General features: G+C 40.0%; 1 protein-coding gene across 1 annotated transcript in view; it reads right to left on the minus strand.

Moving 5' to 3' along the window:
• LOC145405852 (G-protein coupled receptor GRL101-like) overlaps positions 1-15,525 on the minus strand; it is a 140,037-nt gene that overhangs the window by 16,002 nt on the left and 108,510 nt on the right. Inside the window, exons 7-8 of the mRNA XM_080277108.1 lie at positions 12,858-13,087; positions 1,290-1,437 (exon numbers count right to left, since the gene is read on the minus strand). Of these exons, the coding sequence (XP_080133234.1) occupies positions 1,290-1,437; positions 12,858-13,087 (378 nt within the window). The remainder of the gene's footprint in view (positions 1-1,289; positions 1,438-12,857; positions 13,088-15,525) is intronic.

Raw genomic sequence — 15,525 nt, forward strand, 5'->3', positions numbered from 1 at the left:
ACACTGTACTAATACCAGGTGTCTTCCAAAGTGCTCAAGCATACCAGCAAGCCATGTTAAAAGAAACCGTTGTTGCAGGGAGACAGAACAAAATAAAAGGTGCCATTCTATAGGGAGGAGACCCAGAACAAGCACTAGGTGCCTTGACAGCGGAGAAAAGAGAGAACCATACAGGTATCTTTTCTTTCAACAAGTGTTATTACCCTGATGAGTCCATCCATTAGCTTAGAAACCTGTCTGTAAATAAGTGACTGAGGAACTTTCTCACCTTACACTAGTATACTGCGTCGTCTGTAGAGACACATCTGCATGTGTCTCTTGTTGGAAACAGATGCACTTCTGTGCAATACGATCCCACCGAGTTTACCAGCACCACTCAGATATACCCCTATAACTTCACTGAGCCATCTATAAACCACTTATGACAGCACCTAACATATTCGTCATGTTACACCACCGGGGCTAGTAAGAATAGACCCAGGATGCTACAATTGGGTTTTAGCGGGTGTATATCCTTATACTATAATTTTGAAACTACTAATATCGTACGAGTATATACTGTATATTCTGGAATGCTGCAGGACATCTGTAATGACACCTGCCAGTGTCAGGAGGAATAGACGACCGCCCCACATTAGTCATCGAGCTGAAGATACGCCACCATCACCCTTCTGTGTCCGAGAACAGTGGCAAAAACGGAGGGGACAGAAGCAGCAACGAAGAACGTTCCTCACAGAGACCAGGTACATATTTTTACTGTGCATTAACTAATAAGGGAACAGCCTCTGAATTCCTCTTATAGAAACTCCTCACTATGCATATTTTGTAGTAAATCTGTATATTTGTGTGTATTGTGTAAGTTACCCCAGTGAATTCAAGATGATATTACCCCGTGTGTCCAGCTGTATATGAGAGAGGTGGGTGTGAGCTGGAAGGAAGGCTGTGAAATGGAGGGGAACAGGGCTACATGGAGGAATTAAGGCGTCTGGCAATAGATTGATTTTTTCCACCCGAACCTGCTATATGATACTTTGTTAAAATGACGACGATGATAATGATGAGATCGTACAGCATCTGGGAGGATGGTTAATAGTGATGTTGATGTTGGTGACAGTGATACTGATAGGAACGTACAAGAGCTACAAGGGCAGAGATGGACCATGTTGATGTTGACAGTGACCATGACGATTTGTGGCGATGACAGTGACGATGGCGATGATTTAATGATGAAAATGATAATAGCGACATTAACGATTGTGATGACAATGACACTGATCATAATAGCGTACCTGGTGGGGCGGAAACGGATCGCGTAGAGAGAGACTGCCGTAGGTGGCCGAGGCGCTTCCTAACCCCTTCATCGGCGGAAAGGGTGTACAGCACTGGGTTGACGGCGGCGTTGAGGGGCAGCACGAATACGGCGATCCACGAAAACACCTGCAATATACACAAAAGAAGAAATGCGGAGGAAGAAAGAGCTGCGAATGAGAGGATGTACCGCACAGCACAAGACTGAGGCTGTGAGAGGTTACACGAATACAAAATCCACAATAACACGTAAACACGAACAACAAGGGTATGGATAAAAGGGAGAGAGAGAAGAAAAGAGAGAACGACTAAAACTGGCAAACGGCAACGTGGCTGTTCTGCAGCTGAGCTAGAAATCTTATGATCATACTGTTGTCGGCATATGTAAAACTGAGGACAAAGACATGGGTTACTTCAAAAAAGAAAACAAATAGAACGTATGTAGAACAGTGGACAAAGGGCAGGAGGCAAACGAAGATTGATCAGGATTACAAGACAGGCATGATGATCCTGCTGACTGAGTAATATTACGAGACATATGAAGACTCCCTAAAAATAATTGGATATAAAGATGAATAACCTTGAAGAATGATATGATCTTAGACGGTAGAAGTAGGGAAAAGCTAAGTCATTACTCGCACTGTTTAACAGAAGCACATTAAGATGAACAGAACTGTATTCCTCGGGAATGCACCACACATCACGTCAGGGAGACTATACTGTTCATTGTTGAATGACAGAGGAAATATAATATCAGACTTAAAAAAGAAAAGAAATGAAAAAATTTGATGAAGAAAGGAGAGAATGACCAATATGTTGCATACAGAGCCAATGATAGTGAACTAAAGCACAGACGTCCCACCAGAATTAGCGGAGGTAATAGGGAAACCTAATACAACCACAGCCAAGAACTATTCGGAAAAGACACTCAATCTCATAAAAAAGAAAGGATATGAAAGTAAAAACAAAGAAAGATGAAATAGAAAGAGCAGAATTAAATAAGCTTATCAACAAGAGACAATAAGAAGAAAAAAGAAAGAGAAACATGGATCAGATCAAAGTAAAGCCATCAAAATGGGAAAATGTCTGAAACAGATCGGACGTAAAATGTCACTAAGAAAGCAACAAATTATATCACTGAAAGAAAAAAACCGTGAAGTCATTAAATGCAGCGATAAGATAGTCAAGAGAAATGAAAAATTTTACAAAGAACTGTATGCATCAAAGACAGTAATACCAATAGCTAACTTTTCAGTTGACACGAAACACCTGAGGTAACACCAGACGAAGTAAGCATTTCTCTTAAAATATGAAATAAGGGAAGGCTCCTGAAGAATATGGAATAGTAGTAGATTTACTGCTGTATGCAGGAGTGAAAGTACAAAACAAGCTTGCCCAATTATTTACTCAATGTTTAAAAAAGAAGAAAATTCCCAAAACAGGGCGTAATGTAATAGTTATTATACTTTACACACACACACACACACAAAAAAAAAAAGGTGACTCAAAATATCTTGGTAACTATCGACTCATTAGCTTATTATCAGTCATTTACAAACTCTTCACTAAAGTCCATTCGAACAGAATAAACACAAATTTGGAAGAAAACCAACCTCGTGAACAGGCAGGATTCCGAAGCGGGGTGATCGACTACTGATCGTCTCCACACAATGAATCAGCTAATTTGGAAAACTATAGAATGTAATAAACCACCGTGTTTAGGTTTTGTTGATTATAAAAAGGCTTTTGACTCAGTGGAGCACATAATGATTATAAATTCATTGCGAGAACAAGGAGTAAATGAGAACATTGTAAAACTGCTCGAAAACACATATAAAGAGGGAACTGCTACAGTTAAATTACACAAAGACTCGTAAAAAATTAAGACTGAGAAGGGCGTGCGTCAGGGAGATAAAAGTTCACCAAAATAAATGTTAAATGACCTGAATAAAGAAAGCCTCAACGAACGGCTAAAGATGCACCTGAGTAAAACTAATGTTTAATTCACATACACCAAAAAGCGTCATCAGAATAAGCGAAGAAGTTCATGAAGAAGTAGAGGAGCACAATTACTCTGGGGCAAATACTAAAATTAACGAAAAACCATGATACCGAAATAAAAAGACGCATTACAGTTGGATGGAAAACTTTTGGTAAACATAGAGACATTATGGAAAGTAGCTTGCCAATATGTATGAAACGAAAAGTACTGTATGTAATGGATATATAATTCCAGCTATGACGTATGGTTGTGAGACCTGGAAATTAACAAAATCGATGGAAAATAAACTAATCCGTTCTCAGAGAGCACTGGAAAGATCAATGTTGGGAATATCTTCATGAGACAGGAAAAGATTGGCCTGGGTGGGAGAGCAAACTAAAGTCAGAGACATTATAGAAGTTATAAAAGAGCAGAAAAGGAGGTGGGCAGGCCATGTAGCAAGAATAAGGGAAAATCGAGGGAGCAAAAGACTGACTAACTGGATACCAAGAAACTGTAAGAGTAGCAGAAAAAGGCAAGACAGGAGGTGAAAAGATGAGACAGAGAAATTTGCAGTGAAAACTTGGCAGAGATTGGCTAAGCAGTGGACTTGTAATGACTGCTGCTGCTGCTGCTGATTATATATACATATATATATATATATATATATATATATATATATATATATATATATATATATATATATAGATAGATAGACAGATAGATTAAGCAGATTATTCCAACCATGTAGAATAAGTAATGGGGCCTCTTACCATTTCAGTGCGATGACGTATCTTCTGCTGTAATCTTGTTACCTCTCAACAGTTTATTCATACTAAGGAGAATGTCGCCGACTGTTGGTATTCAGTGCAACATAACGTTCAGTCTGATGTATGTTTTCCTTTCTGTTCTTGTTAACCACGGATATTTTTTTTGTTCAGATTGGAAAAATTGCACTCTCCTGATGTGGTTAAAGGTAATAAAGCAGCTGCACAGATAAAGTAAACCCTTCAGTATAGTGGTGCCTTCTACTGTATATTAATACTCGCTGATGCCAGACGATTTTTTAAAAAGTATATTAGACTTCTCATAGCATAGCAGTTAATGGAATTTCTAACTCTTTACTGCCTGAAGGCACCAAAGAGTTGAAAAAATAATCGTGCGATGATGGAAAAATGAAGTTAAAGACGTCATTGTGTTGGAATCGAATCCAGCTGAGTTCAGTGGAGAATTATCTCGGCAAATGGGTTAAGGAAACTATCATTTACATTTATCATTATATCTACTTAGGTTGAGCTTAATCGTCACTAAAGGGTTGAATACGAAGTAACATCGCCTTAGTACCCCAGAATACCGAAAGAAACGCACAAACCCGCCCATGTGTTGTCAGTCTTGAAGTATTTCAGTTCTATAACGTCATTTCACACACACCACAAAGCCAGTCAGAAGACAGGACGTGTGTGCTGGGCAATCCCCAGGTCCTGTCCTCCCCACTTACTGTTTTTTAATCAGCCCAAACACCACTGACCGGGCTAATGTATGGCCCGGTGTAGCGCTATGATCTGTCCCCCTGTCCGCCCCCTACGGCGCATGCGCGGAGGTTGCCAGAGGCCGCCACAAATATGCCATTTGTCCTCTGATCTCTGTAGGGGTAACATGATCGGAGCCTCTCGCCCTTTGTTTACAAACGGCAAATGGTCATTCCGGCTTCTCCTATCATTTGTCTCGAAGCTTTCTCGGGTAGTTTCCGCCCTTAAATTAAATTAGGTTAGGCGGAAAGCAGTCAAAATTCGAATTTCTAAGGTATGAATGAGTTAGGTTGGATAAACATAGATATAATTAATCATCTGGGGACGAGTTATCTAATCTGTTAGGCGTGAGGATTGCCTTAGCTTTGTATCATTACAGGAATGAGTCAAGCTCGTACTGTCTCGTGTACCATTTTTATCATACATATCCTTGAAATTAGAAATAGTTTTGGCACACACTACCTCATTCGGTTGTGCATTCCACTGATCAATTGTCCTATTAGGGAAACTGAATTTCCTTACATCTTTATCACCTCTCTTTTTATGCTGTATTTTGCGATGTCCTCTTGCTGATGCTTCACACATATGATATATATTCAGTTACGTCTATTTTCTGTTCCCCTGATATGCATTTATATAGCACAATCATGTCTCCTCCTCCTCTCCTGCAGCGTTGGTAAATTCAATCTTTCCAGTCTTTCTCAGTAACTTAAATCCCTTAAGCTTGGTACCTATCCTGTAGTGGCCCGTTGTACTTTTTCAATCTTATCTGTGTTTTTTGAGATGAGGATTCCAGACTACTGTGATGCATACTCCAGAGTTGGTCTGATGAATATCTTCCTCAGCATATCTTCATTTATATATATGTGAATGCTATTCTAATATTAGCAAGCAATGTATACATGTTTCGTACCTTCTCACTGATGTGATCATCAGGATATAGTCTGTTACTGATAATTACTCCTAGGTCCTTCTCCTTTTCTAATATGTGTAGGGTTGATCTTCCTAACTTATAATACCAATCTGGTCTTTTCTCACTCTTACCAAATTTTATTACATGACACTTATCCACATTAAATTCCATTTGCCATTTATTGCTCCATTCATGAAGCTTGTTCAATTCCTCTTGCAGCTCTTTGCAAGAATCTATGTTAGTAATTTTCTTTTGAATTTTTGCATCATCTGCAAACATATTTAGATATCTTCCGTTTCCAATATTACTATCTATGCCATTTATATACACTAAAAACATAATATACTGAAAACATAACTGTGCCCTGTGGAACGCCGCTGGTCACTTCCCACCATGATGAGTAATTCCCCCTTAATATTGTTCTCATTTCCCTTTTTCTGAGAAAATCCTGCATCCAACAGTGGGGATTGCCTTGGATACCTCCTTGATAGTACAGCTTCCATAAAAGTCTTTGGTGTGGTACTCTGTGAAATGCTTTCTTAAAATCTAAATAGATACTGTCCACCCATCCTTCTCTTTTCTGTAATGTTTCTCTAACTTTGTCATAATTGCCTAGAAGATTAGTAACACATGATTTTCCCTTCCTAAAACCGAACTGCCTCTCTGTTATCATACCATGTTCTAGATGTTTTACCCAAACTTCCCTTATCAGCTTTTCTAGTATCTTTAAACACTGGTCAGTGATACTTGTCTGTAGCTGAGTAGTTCTCTTTGTGTTAAAGTTGACCAGTGTACTGGTATTTGTAGACCTCACAGGTGGTTAAGAGGGATGAGTAAAGGACTCATGAATGGAATGGAATGAAATGGAATGGAATAATTTAAAGAAGAAAAAAAAAAAAAAGGGAAAGCGAGCACCAAGCCACTCAATGACTAAGTTTCTCCCTGGGGAAGGGGGGGATAGAATACCTCCTCAGTATCCCTGCTTGTCGTAAAAACCGTCTAAAAGGGGCACTTTAATCTGCATCCTTCCTCTTTCCCCCCTCTGCTTCTTGTACTTTATCTGTCCCACCTCTCTGCCTTATATTTTCACTTTAATACCCACCCAACTCCTAGTGTAGTGCCATATAGCCATTGAGTGGCTTGGTGCTCGCTTTCCTTTCTTTTCTTTTTTTTTTTTTTTTGTTTTTTTTTTTTTTAATAATCCATTCCATTCAATGACTAAGTTATATGGCACTAATTTGGGTGGGTATTGAAAATATATGGCAGAGAGGTGGAACAGATAAAGTACAAGAAGCAGAGGGGGAAAAGGGGAAGGATTTTTAGTGGGCTTTTACGACAAGCAGGGATACTGAGGAAGTATTCTGTCCCCCCCTCCCCGAGGGGAAAGGACTCGTGAGATAACCGTGACTGGGAGCTGGCTTAGTTTCCATTGATAGTACCCCTCTGGGGAGGGGGGACAGAATACTTCCTCGGTATCCCTGCTTGTCGCAAAAAGGGCACTTTAATCTCCGTCCTTCCCCTCTTCCCAGTCTGCTCCTGTACTTTATCTGTCGTACCTCTCTGCCTTACATTTTCACCTTAATACCCACCAAACCCTCTTCCATTATAGTGCCATGTAGTCATTGTTTTAGTTTGGTACTGGTGCTTATTATTCACCTCCTCTTGTACTTCATGTGTCTTATCTCTCAGCCTTATATTTTCACTTTAATAACCACCCAACCCCCTTCCACCTCAGTGCCATATTTTCATTGGCTTGGTGCTAACTTTTGCTCTTTTTTTTTTTTTTTATTGATGTGTTCAATGCATTTCTACTGATAGTACAGTATATAAATATATCCTGTGCTATTGGACACGACAGGATTTATGTTACTGCACATGTGTGCAGATTTAAATAAACGATTGGTATTAAAATATGCCAATCAGTGATGTGTAGTAATGTACCCAATGTGCTGAATAATCTAACTTAGGACTTTTTTTTTTTTCCCATAACTAGTATCTGAAGTGATCTCAGTAACGTAACTGATAAGGGTTTTTACTTTATCATTATCCATTGAATTAGTAGAAGTGCTGTAATAGTGTGAACAGGAAACTTCATTAAGCATACCCTGCTGGAGTGCATACTGTTTTCATAGTGTTTGGAGTTAAAAGTACTTTTCCATAAATGAAATTTTGAGGGTAATTTTTATTTCACATTGACTGAACTTGAACTATACTGGACTAGTCTAACACTCTTATATGAGATTTCTCAAAACTAAAGGGAGATATAAGAGTTCTCAAAACTAAAGGGATTGGATTGGATAACTGGAAAAAAAAAAGGAAAAGGAAAACCTAGCATCAAGCCACTTACTGACTTTATGGCATTTAAAAGGGGTTGGGTGGGTATTAAAGTGAATATATAACGCAGAGAGGAAGCTATCTAAATATGTTTGCAGATGATGCAAAAATTCAAAAGAAAATTACTAACATAGATTCTTGCAAAGAGCTGCAAGAGGAATTGAACAAGCTTCATGAATGGAGCAATAAATGGCAAATGGAATTTAATGTGGATAAGTGTCATGTAATAAAATTTGGTAAGAGTGAGAAAAGACCAGATTGGTATTATAAGTTAGGAAGATCAACCCTACACATATTAGAAAAGGAGAAGGACCTAGGAGTAATTATCAGTAACAGACTATATCCTGATGATCACATCAGTGAGAAGGTACGAAACATGTATACATTGCTTGCTAATATTAGAATAGCATTCACATATATATAAATGAAGATATGCTGAGGAAGATATTCATCAGACCAACTCTGGAGTATGCATCACAGTAGTCTGGAATCCTCATCTCAAAAAACACAGATAAGATTGAATAAGTACAATGGGCCACTACAAGATAGGTACCAAGCTTAAGGGATTTAAGTTACTGAGAAAGACTGGAAAGATTGAATTTACCAACGCTGCAGGAGAGGAGGAGGAGACATGATTGTGCTATATAAATGCATATCAGGGGAACAGAAAATAGACGTAACTGAATATATATCATACGTGTGAAGCATCAGCAAGAGGACATCGCAAAATACAGCATAAAAAGAGAGGTGATAAAGATGTAAGGAAATTCAGTTTCCCTAATAGGACAATTGATCAGTGGAATGCACAACCGAATGAGGTAGTGTGTGCCAAAACTATTTCTAATTTCAAGGATATGTATGATAAAAATGGTACACGAGACAGTACGAGCTTGACTCATTCCTGTAAAGATAACAAAGCTAAGGCAATCCTCACGCCTAACAGATTAGATAACTCGTCCCCAGATGATTAATTATATCTATGTTTATCCAACCTAACTCATTCATACCTTAGAAATTCGAATTTTGACTGCTTTCCGCCTAACCTAATTTAATTTAAGGGCGGAAACTACCCGAGAAAGCTTTGAGACGAATGATAGAAGAAGCCGGAATGACCATTTGCCGTTTGTAAACAAAGGGCGAGAGGCTCCGATCATGTTACCCCTACAGAGATCAGAGGACAAATGGCATATTTGTGGCGGCCTCTGGCAACCTCCGCGCATGCGCCGTAGGGGGCGGACAGGGGGACAGATCATAACGCTACACCGGCCTGCACTATACTGTATGTGCAGGGAATCTTTCAACAACAACAACAACAACTTTTATTTCATTTTTCCTAACGTCAGATGATTTCATTCACCTTATGGATAACCTTTCGCAGTCTTGGAGTATAAGAAACTTGTTCCTAATCCTTACATTAAATGAAGTCTGTTTGTCAGGTAATATCAAGACTAAAGAAAGAAAAGTCGCTTTCCTACTGAAGGGCTTAAACATACTACTGTTATGATTCTTTATTCAGCTTGGAATTTATCACTAGCACACAAAGGGTTAGTTATGCAGTATCACCCTCTCAATAAAGCTACGTAACACAAACATTCAGACACCCATTTACATATTGCTAACTTTAACTCGCACGTGCCCGCTATTTTTAGCCCTGTGGGTCACCCCCGTGCCGGCCATTTTTCGAACTTTTTTTTTTTTTTTTCTTGGCTAAAATGATAGATTTTGATGTGGAAACAACGAATTTCATAATTAACCCATTGACTGCGGCTGTATCATATATGATATCTGAGTCCAAATGGCTCTCACTGTGGCTGTATCATATATGATTTCTTGCTTTGAAAAATTCCACCATCAGAAATGGCACGAAATAAATCATCTAGCAAATCATGGCACCCTATAGAATAATGCCATACATAGATTATGCATTTTTACAAGGTGCAGAGCTCAGCTCAGTTACCTACAAAATGCCGATGGTAATGGTACGAAACCTTCTCCATGCCGCCTCTAGCAGTAGCCGAAGCAAATATTGGATGAAATCTCTGGATAAGTTTAGTAATGATAGTGAATTGTTGTTAGATGATGACAAGGATGGTTCAGATGCTGTTTTACACCTTATCTGATCGCAAGATTGACACTGAGGACACAGAGCAACCATATCACATCGTTCGCCTGGCACCACCGCACAGAGAATATTTATTACTTCACGGACCTGTGTCAGAGGTTATTTATTTGTTTGCTATATTGTGTTTTATACCATTGAACTCGGGATTTTTTTCTCTATCTTTTGGCAATATTATTTTTTTTTCTAATATTTTTTTCTAAATATTTTAAAACTGCCGCACACGGGATGTACATGTAAACAAACACTGATGCAGTGAATGGGTTAAAATGCTCACCGAGGCTCGGAAATGAGTTTTATTGAGTCCTGCATACTCGTTTACAGGTACAGCCACTCTCTCACGCTTGCCACGTACGTGAGAGAAAGCCGTTTTCTGTGTAAGGTATACTCAGGTATTTAGTCTGGGAGGGTATAGCAATGTTCTGATTACTTATTACTTCAGCATCTATCACAATTTGTGTGTCTTTCTCACTGTGAATGCATTATCTTACACTTACTTGAAGATAGGTACAACCTGACATCATTACGTACAGTCCTGGCACTTACAAGAAGGTATTTACAGCTTGACTTCACTATATAGTCCTTACACTTACAAGAAAATATTTACAACTTACACCTACATGAAAATATTTACAAAATACCTTCACTATATACAGCACTGGGTGAGGCACACGGGCAGAGCGAACGTGAGGAGGGAAGCGAGTGAGTGTATGGCCTTGACAGCCTGGGGGATGGTAGAGGAACAGTTACCTTACATGCCTGCCAGTTTTTACCCACAAATCTTGAAAAATGCACAGTGAAGTTTTTTATTTTAAACCATTTTAAAATGGCATTGGCACTGGTCATGGCATTATGACAGACCATTTTAAAACAGCACTGGCACGCGGCGGGTTAATGTTAACTCTCTGACGATTATTATGACTGTTTTTGTTATATTCATGCCATCTATCCACGATTCTGTTCATCTTAGGAGAGACCCCGTAGAACTGAAGAGGACAATGAATATGAGTTCCCTGGTGTTAGAAACAAAATCATCTGACCAATGACTTTGGTTTCATTGTGTACACATATCAAACAGGTGGGCCAATTTATACTCTGTAGCATTAAACTAATTTTTGTCCTTTCGGTAGTGATCAAGAACATCCAAAAATTAGCATGGCTTATTACTGAGATAAATCAGTATCGCAGAGCACAAGATTCGGTCTCATTTATGTCAATGACACTTGGTTGAGTTATTCTCCCGTATCCAAGCATCTTATAATGTTTATCAGTTTGTAAACAAAATCATCTGGTGCTTGCAAGAATCAGATTTATAGATGACATTGTGCTGACAAGATGCAGTACCTAAATTTTATCGCTGAGAAAATGGTCTTACAAAATTTCTGTAGTCAGAATCAATACAGCACATAGAAATCTACAACACACAGCGGGAACTGTAGTGTTCACCCACCGCTGATATGCAGTATCATCTTCACAATACAACACACATCAGTCCTGCAGAAAGTGTCATGTTGCACTTTCACAATACCACAACACATCCATCCACTGGCATAGTTTCATAATACCACAAGATAGACTTTTGCCCATATAAAAGGTCACAGTACAGTAGCACATACCACTACTTACACAAAGAATCTTATAACATTGTCACAGCACACACAAACCTACCCCCCCCCCACACATCTGGTGGCGAGTTTATACAACACTTCACTCCCAATTCAAGTGACCCGAGTTCAAGCCCAGATCAGACCGCGCTATTTGCGTCGGTGAAGTGAGTTCTCACCTGTCAAGTGTAGCTCAAGGCGAGCTGTGGTGGAAGACCTGCAAGGGTTCGAAAGCCAGCAGGGTAAAGATTAGGCAGTCTGTCCCTTTGTGCCTAAGCCTTACACCAGCCTCGGTGAGACTTGGTAGTGCGTCAGTGCTCCTCAGGAGCAGCCAGGGTCTGCCTGTTGACCCCCTTAGGTTAGGATACTCGATTAGGGACTTTAGTATTTTCACCCACTGAGTGCCATGACTAACTAAATGGAAAATTATTATTATTATTAAATTACATATACACACACACACACACACACACACACACACACACACTCTCCAAAATCTGCAATGAAATAGATCAATATCACATGTAGGACGACCTGTATTATATAAAATCAAATAACACGTGAACACCCTCATTGTACCACAACATCTGGTATACCAGGATCAGTATAAAATATCACAGTAATATGACAAACACCACTACCCATATAAAGCATCATATTGCACCCTATCAGTGCCACAACACACACAAACTCGCAGACATCTGTTTACTTCTTGTTAAATCCTTAAGAGAGATGAGGTGAAATTTACTACCATCACACGATTTTTTTTGCCTTGCTTAGAGTTGATTCTAGCTTTATTTGACCCTTTGAAGTGAACAGGAAGGCTAGAGACACAATAGGGAGAAATAACTTTGCGAGGGATGGATGCACCAGAGAAAAAGAACCGTGGGAGGGATGACCGGACAACCAACCTTGGACTGGATGGAGAAACAGTCAACCTTGGGACTGATGGACAAAAATCTACCTTTGGAAGGATGGACAGATAACTTACTTTGGGAGGAATGGTCAAAAACCAACACTGGGAGGGAGCAACAACCCTTGGGGGGAATGGACATACAGTACAACCAACCTTGGGAGGGATGGAAACGCCACAGAGGGAGACGATGCCAAGGAAGATGATGGGCAGCCAACAAGCTGCATCTGTGGCCACTATAAGCGTCATCCTGGTACCCAGGCTGAAGTCACCCCCGCCCCTGGTCATCACCACGCCCCCCCTCACCGCCCTGTGGGTGTCCCGCCACGCCCTGTACATCTGCACGTAGCTCACCGCGATCACGCCGAATGACACCAAGTTCACTACTGTAACAATTCCAAACATCATTAGCATTATTTAGCAGCATTATTATAATTATTCATATCATTAATAACAAAATTATCACATCATCATCATCAGCATTTATTATCCCAGACCTAATTTCTGCGTCACAAGTATGGTTAGGTAATGATCCAAAAACTAATAACCCACACAATCATTCACACTTCATATCCTCGAAATATCACACAAGCACACGTTGTACCCTTGTGGTACAATGACGACAGAATACTCTTACTTCCTTCAGACTCTAATTTAGGTTGAAAAAGTGAGCCGCGCTGTCCAGCGGCTGAAGAAAAAAAAAAAAAAAAAAAAAAATGGAGTCACCTTTCTGAAGGAGTTAGACCTCGTAGAACTGAGGTTCTCTTATATTTAAAAAGAAATCCCTTTGGTACTCCTTACCATCATCAACATCCCAACCATGAGCCCCACATCAAACATGAGGTGCGGTTTGATCCAAAAAAACAGGTCACACAACTATACACATCATCATCATCATCAGGACCTTCTATCCCACCCTAGGGCAGGGTGAGGAGTAGCAATGTCCAGAGAGCCCAAATTTGCCCATTCCAGTGGGCCACGTTTCCATTCACTCACCATTCAAGCCCACGGAATCCTGGCATTATCAGATATACCAAAAACTTTCACTACATTCTGTAGCTTCACATAAGCATATCCAGTAGAGTCAGTCCGGACGCTGCCACGTTCAGAAAGGGGTGCCGGAGCCCTGATCATGCATTTCTTCTCACAACATTCATCCAGGCAGCTTGATCTCTTGTCAGTTCCCTAGCCTCACTGACCTCCAAACCTCTCTTCCTCAAACACTCATCCACCATATCTCTCCACCTTCTCCTTGGCCTACCTCGCCTCCTCCCTCCTTCAAATTCGCTCAGATATACCTTTTTCACCACTCTGTTGTTATCCATTCTCTCCACATGACCATACCATCTCAGTACACTCTTATTCTGGTGTCCACCGACTTTCTCATTCCACATCATTCACGAATCACATTATTTCGTATCCTATCCACCCTCTGTACTCCACATACATTCCTCACCAGTCTCATCTCCTCTGCTCTTACTCTTGACTTTTCATTTTCATGCTACACAATAGTCTTACATCCATATGTTAAAGTTGGCACTAACACTCCTTCATGTAAGCCTCGTGCAGCTGCAACACTCAAGCCTCTGTTTCTTATCAAGGCCTTCATTGCACCAGCTACTTTTCTTCCTTGTGTCACTCTACTTTCCACTTCTTTTCCACATTTTCCTCCCTTTTCTATCACTATATATATAAATATATATATATATATATATATATATATATATATATATATATATATATATTTAGCCTCCGTGGTACAGTGGCAAATTGTGCGTTTTCGTACACTGAAGAACGAGGGTTTGCGCCCCGCCAGGGTAAGAAACTTTGGGAGTGTTGTTCAGGCCACGTACTGCATTGGCGGACACAAGGGGTGCTGTGGTTGAACCAGTGTTGCATATTTAAAAAAAAAAAAAAAAAGTATGCTTGCACCCAGTCGCTTGCACGGGCCGATTACACTTGGTTCACAGACTACATACACGTCCAAAGCCACTCCAACACTACAATTACTCTTACAAGCACTTCTCACCCTACACCCTACATACAGTCTCTACTAGACAGCCTAAGCCACTTCGTAGGGAAACATTGGCTGTATCGTCCCCACTTCGCTCGGGATAGGCCGGTCCTGCAATGGACACACAAACGGCTGATGAGATTATATATATATATATAGATCTGACTATCAATCTATCTGTCTAGATATAGGGTGGTCCTTAATTTTCAGCTAAAAAAATTTGCTTCAACTGCCGCGGGACTTTGTTCCTGTTGATTAAAAAATGGTTTATGCAAATCTTCATGCTTATTAGATAAGTTTAACTGGTGCCGGATCATGTTCAAAGTTATACTATTATGGCGTAATATGTATAAGTCACTGGGTTACGTAAGTTCCTGTCTTTTGCAAATTATTAGCCCCTCACTGGGAGTGGTGTATCATGGGAACCCAACTCCCACTCATTTTTGCCTTGTTTTACGGCTTGCAATTGCTTCCAGCTGTAGCCTTCTTTGCATCTGGATACACTTGCCTGTGTTGCTCTTCGACATCGAGTAGAAACTGCAGTTGATCTTCGTTCTTGGTCAACAATGGACTAAACTCGAATCAGTGCTACCCCTCTTTCAGCAAAGTCATTTGTTACCTGTAGCCTCTGGATGATGTGCTCAGTTTCCTTGTAATCCTCACGACTTTCCCAAGTGGATGGATTGAATTCTAGAAATGAATGAGGAAACCAAGCAGTGTGAAAATCTTGGTGTTAATGGTCACAAAACTTGACTCTGTTTTCTCATTCAGTGCTGTCACCTCAAGTTCAACAGTTGCTCCTTTTAGTTG

This window comes from Coenobita brevimanus, chromosome 68, assembly GCF_032717465.1.
Source record: "Coenobita brevimanus isolate Jiangsu-jjx chromosome 68, ASM3271746v2, whole genome shotgun sequence".
NCBI classification, from domain to species: domain Eukaryota; kingdom Metazoa; phylum Arthropoda; class Malacostraca; order Decapoda; family Coenobitidae; genus Coenobita; species Coenobita brevimanus.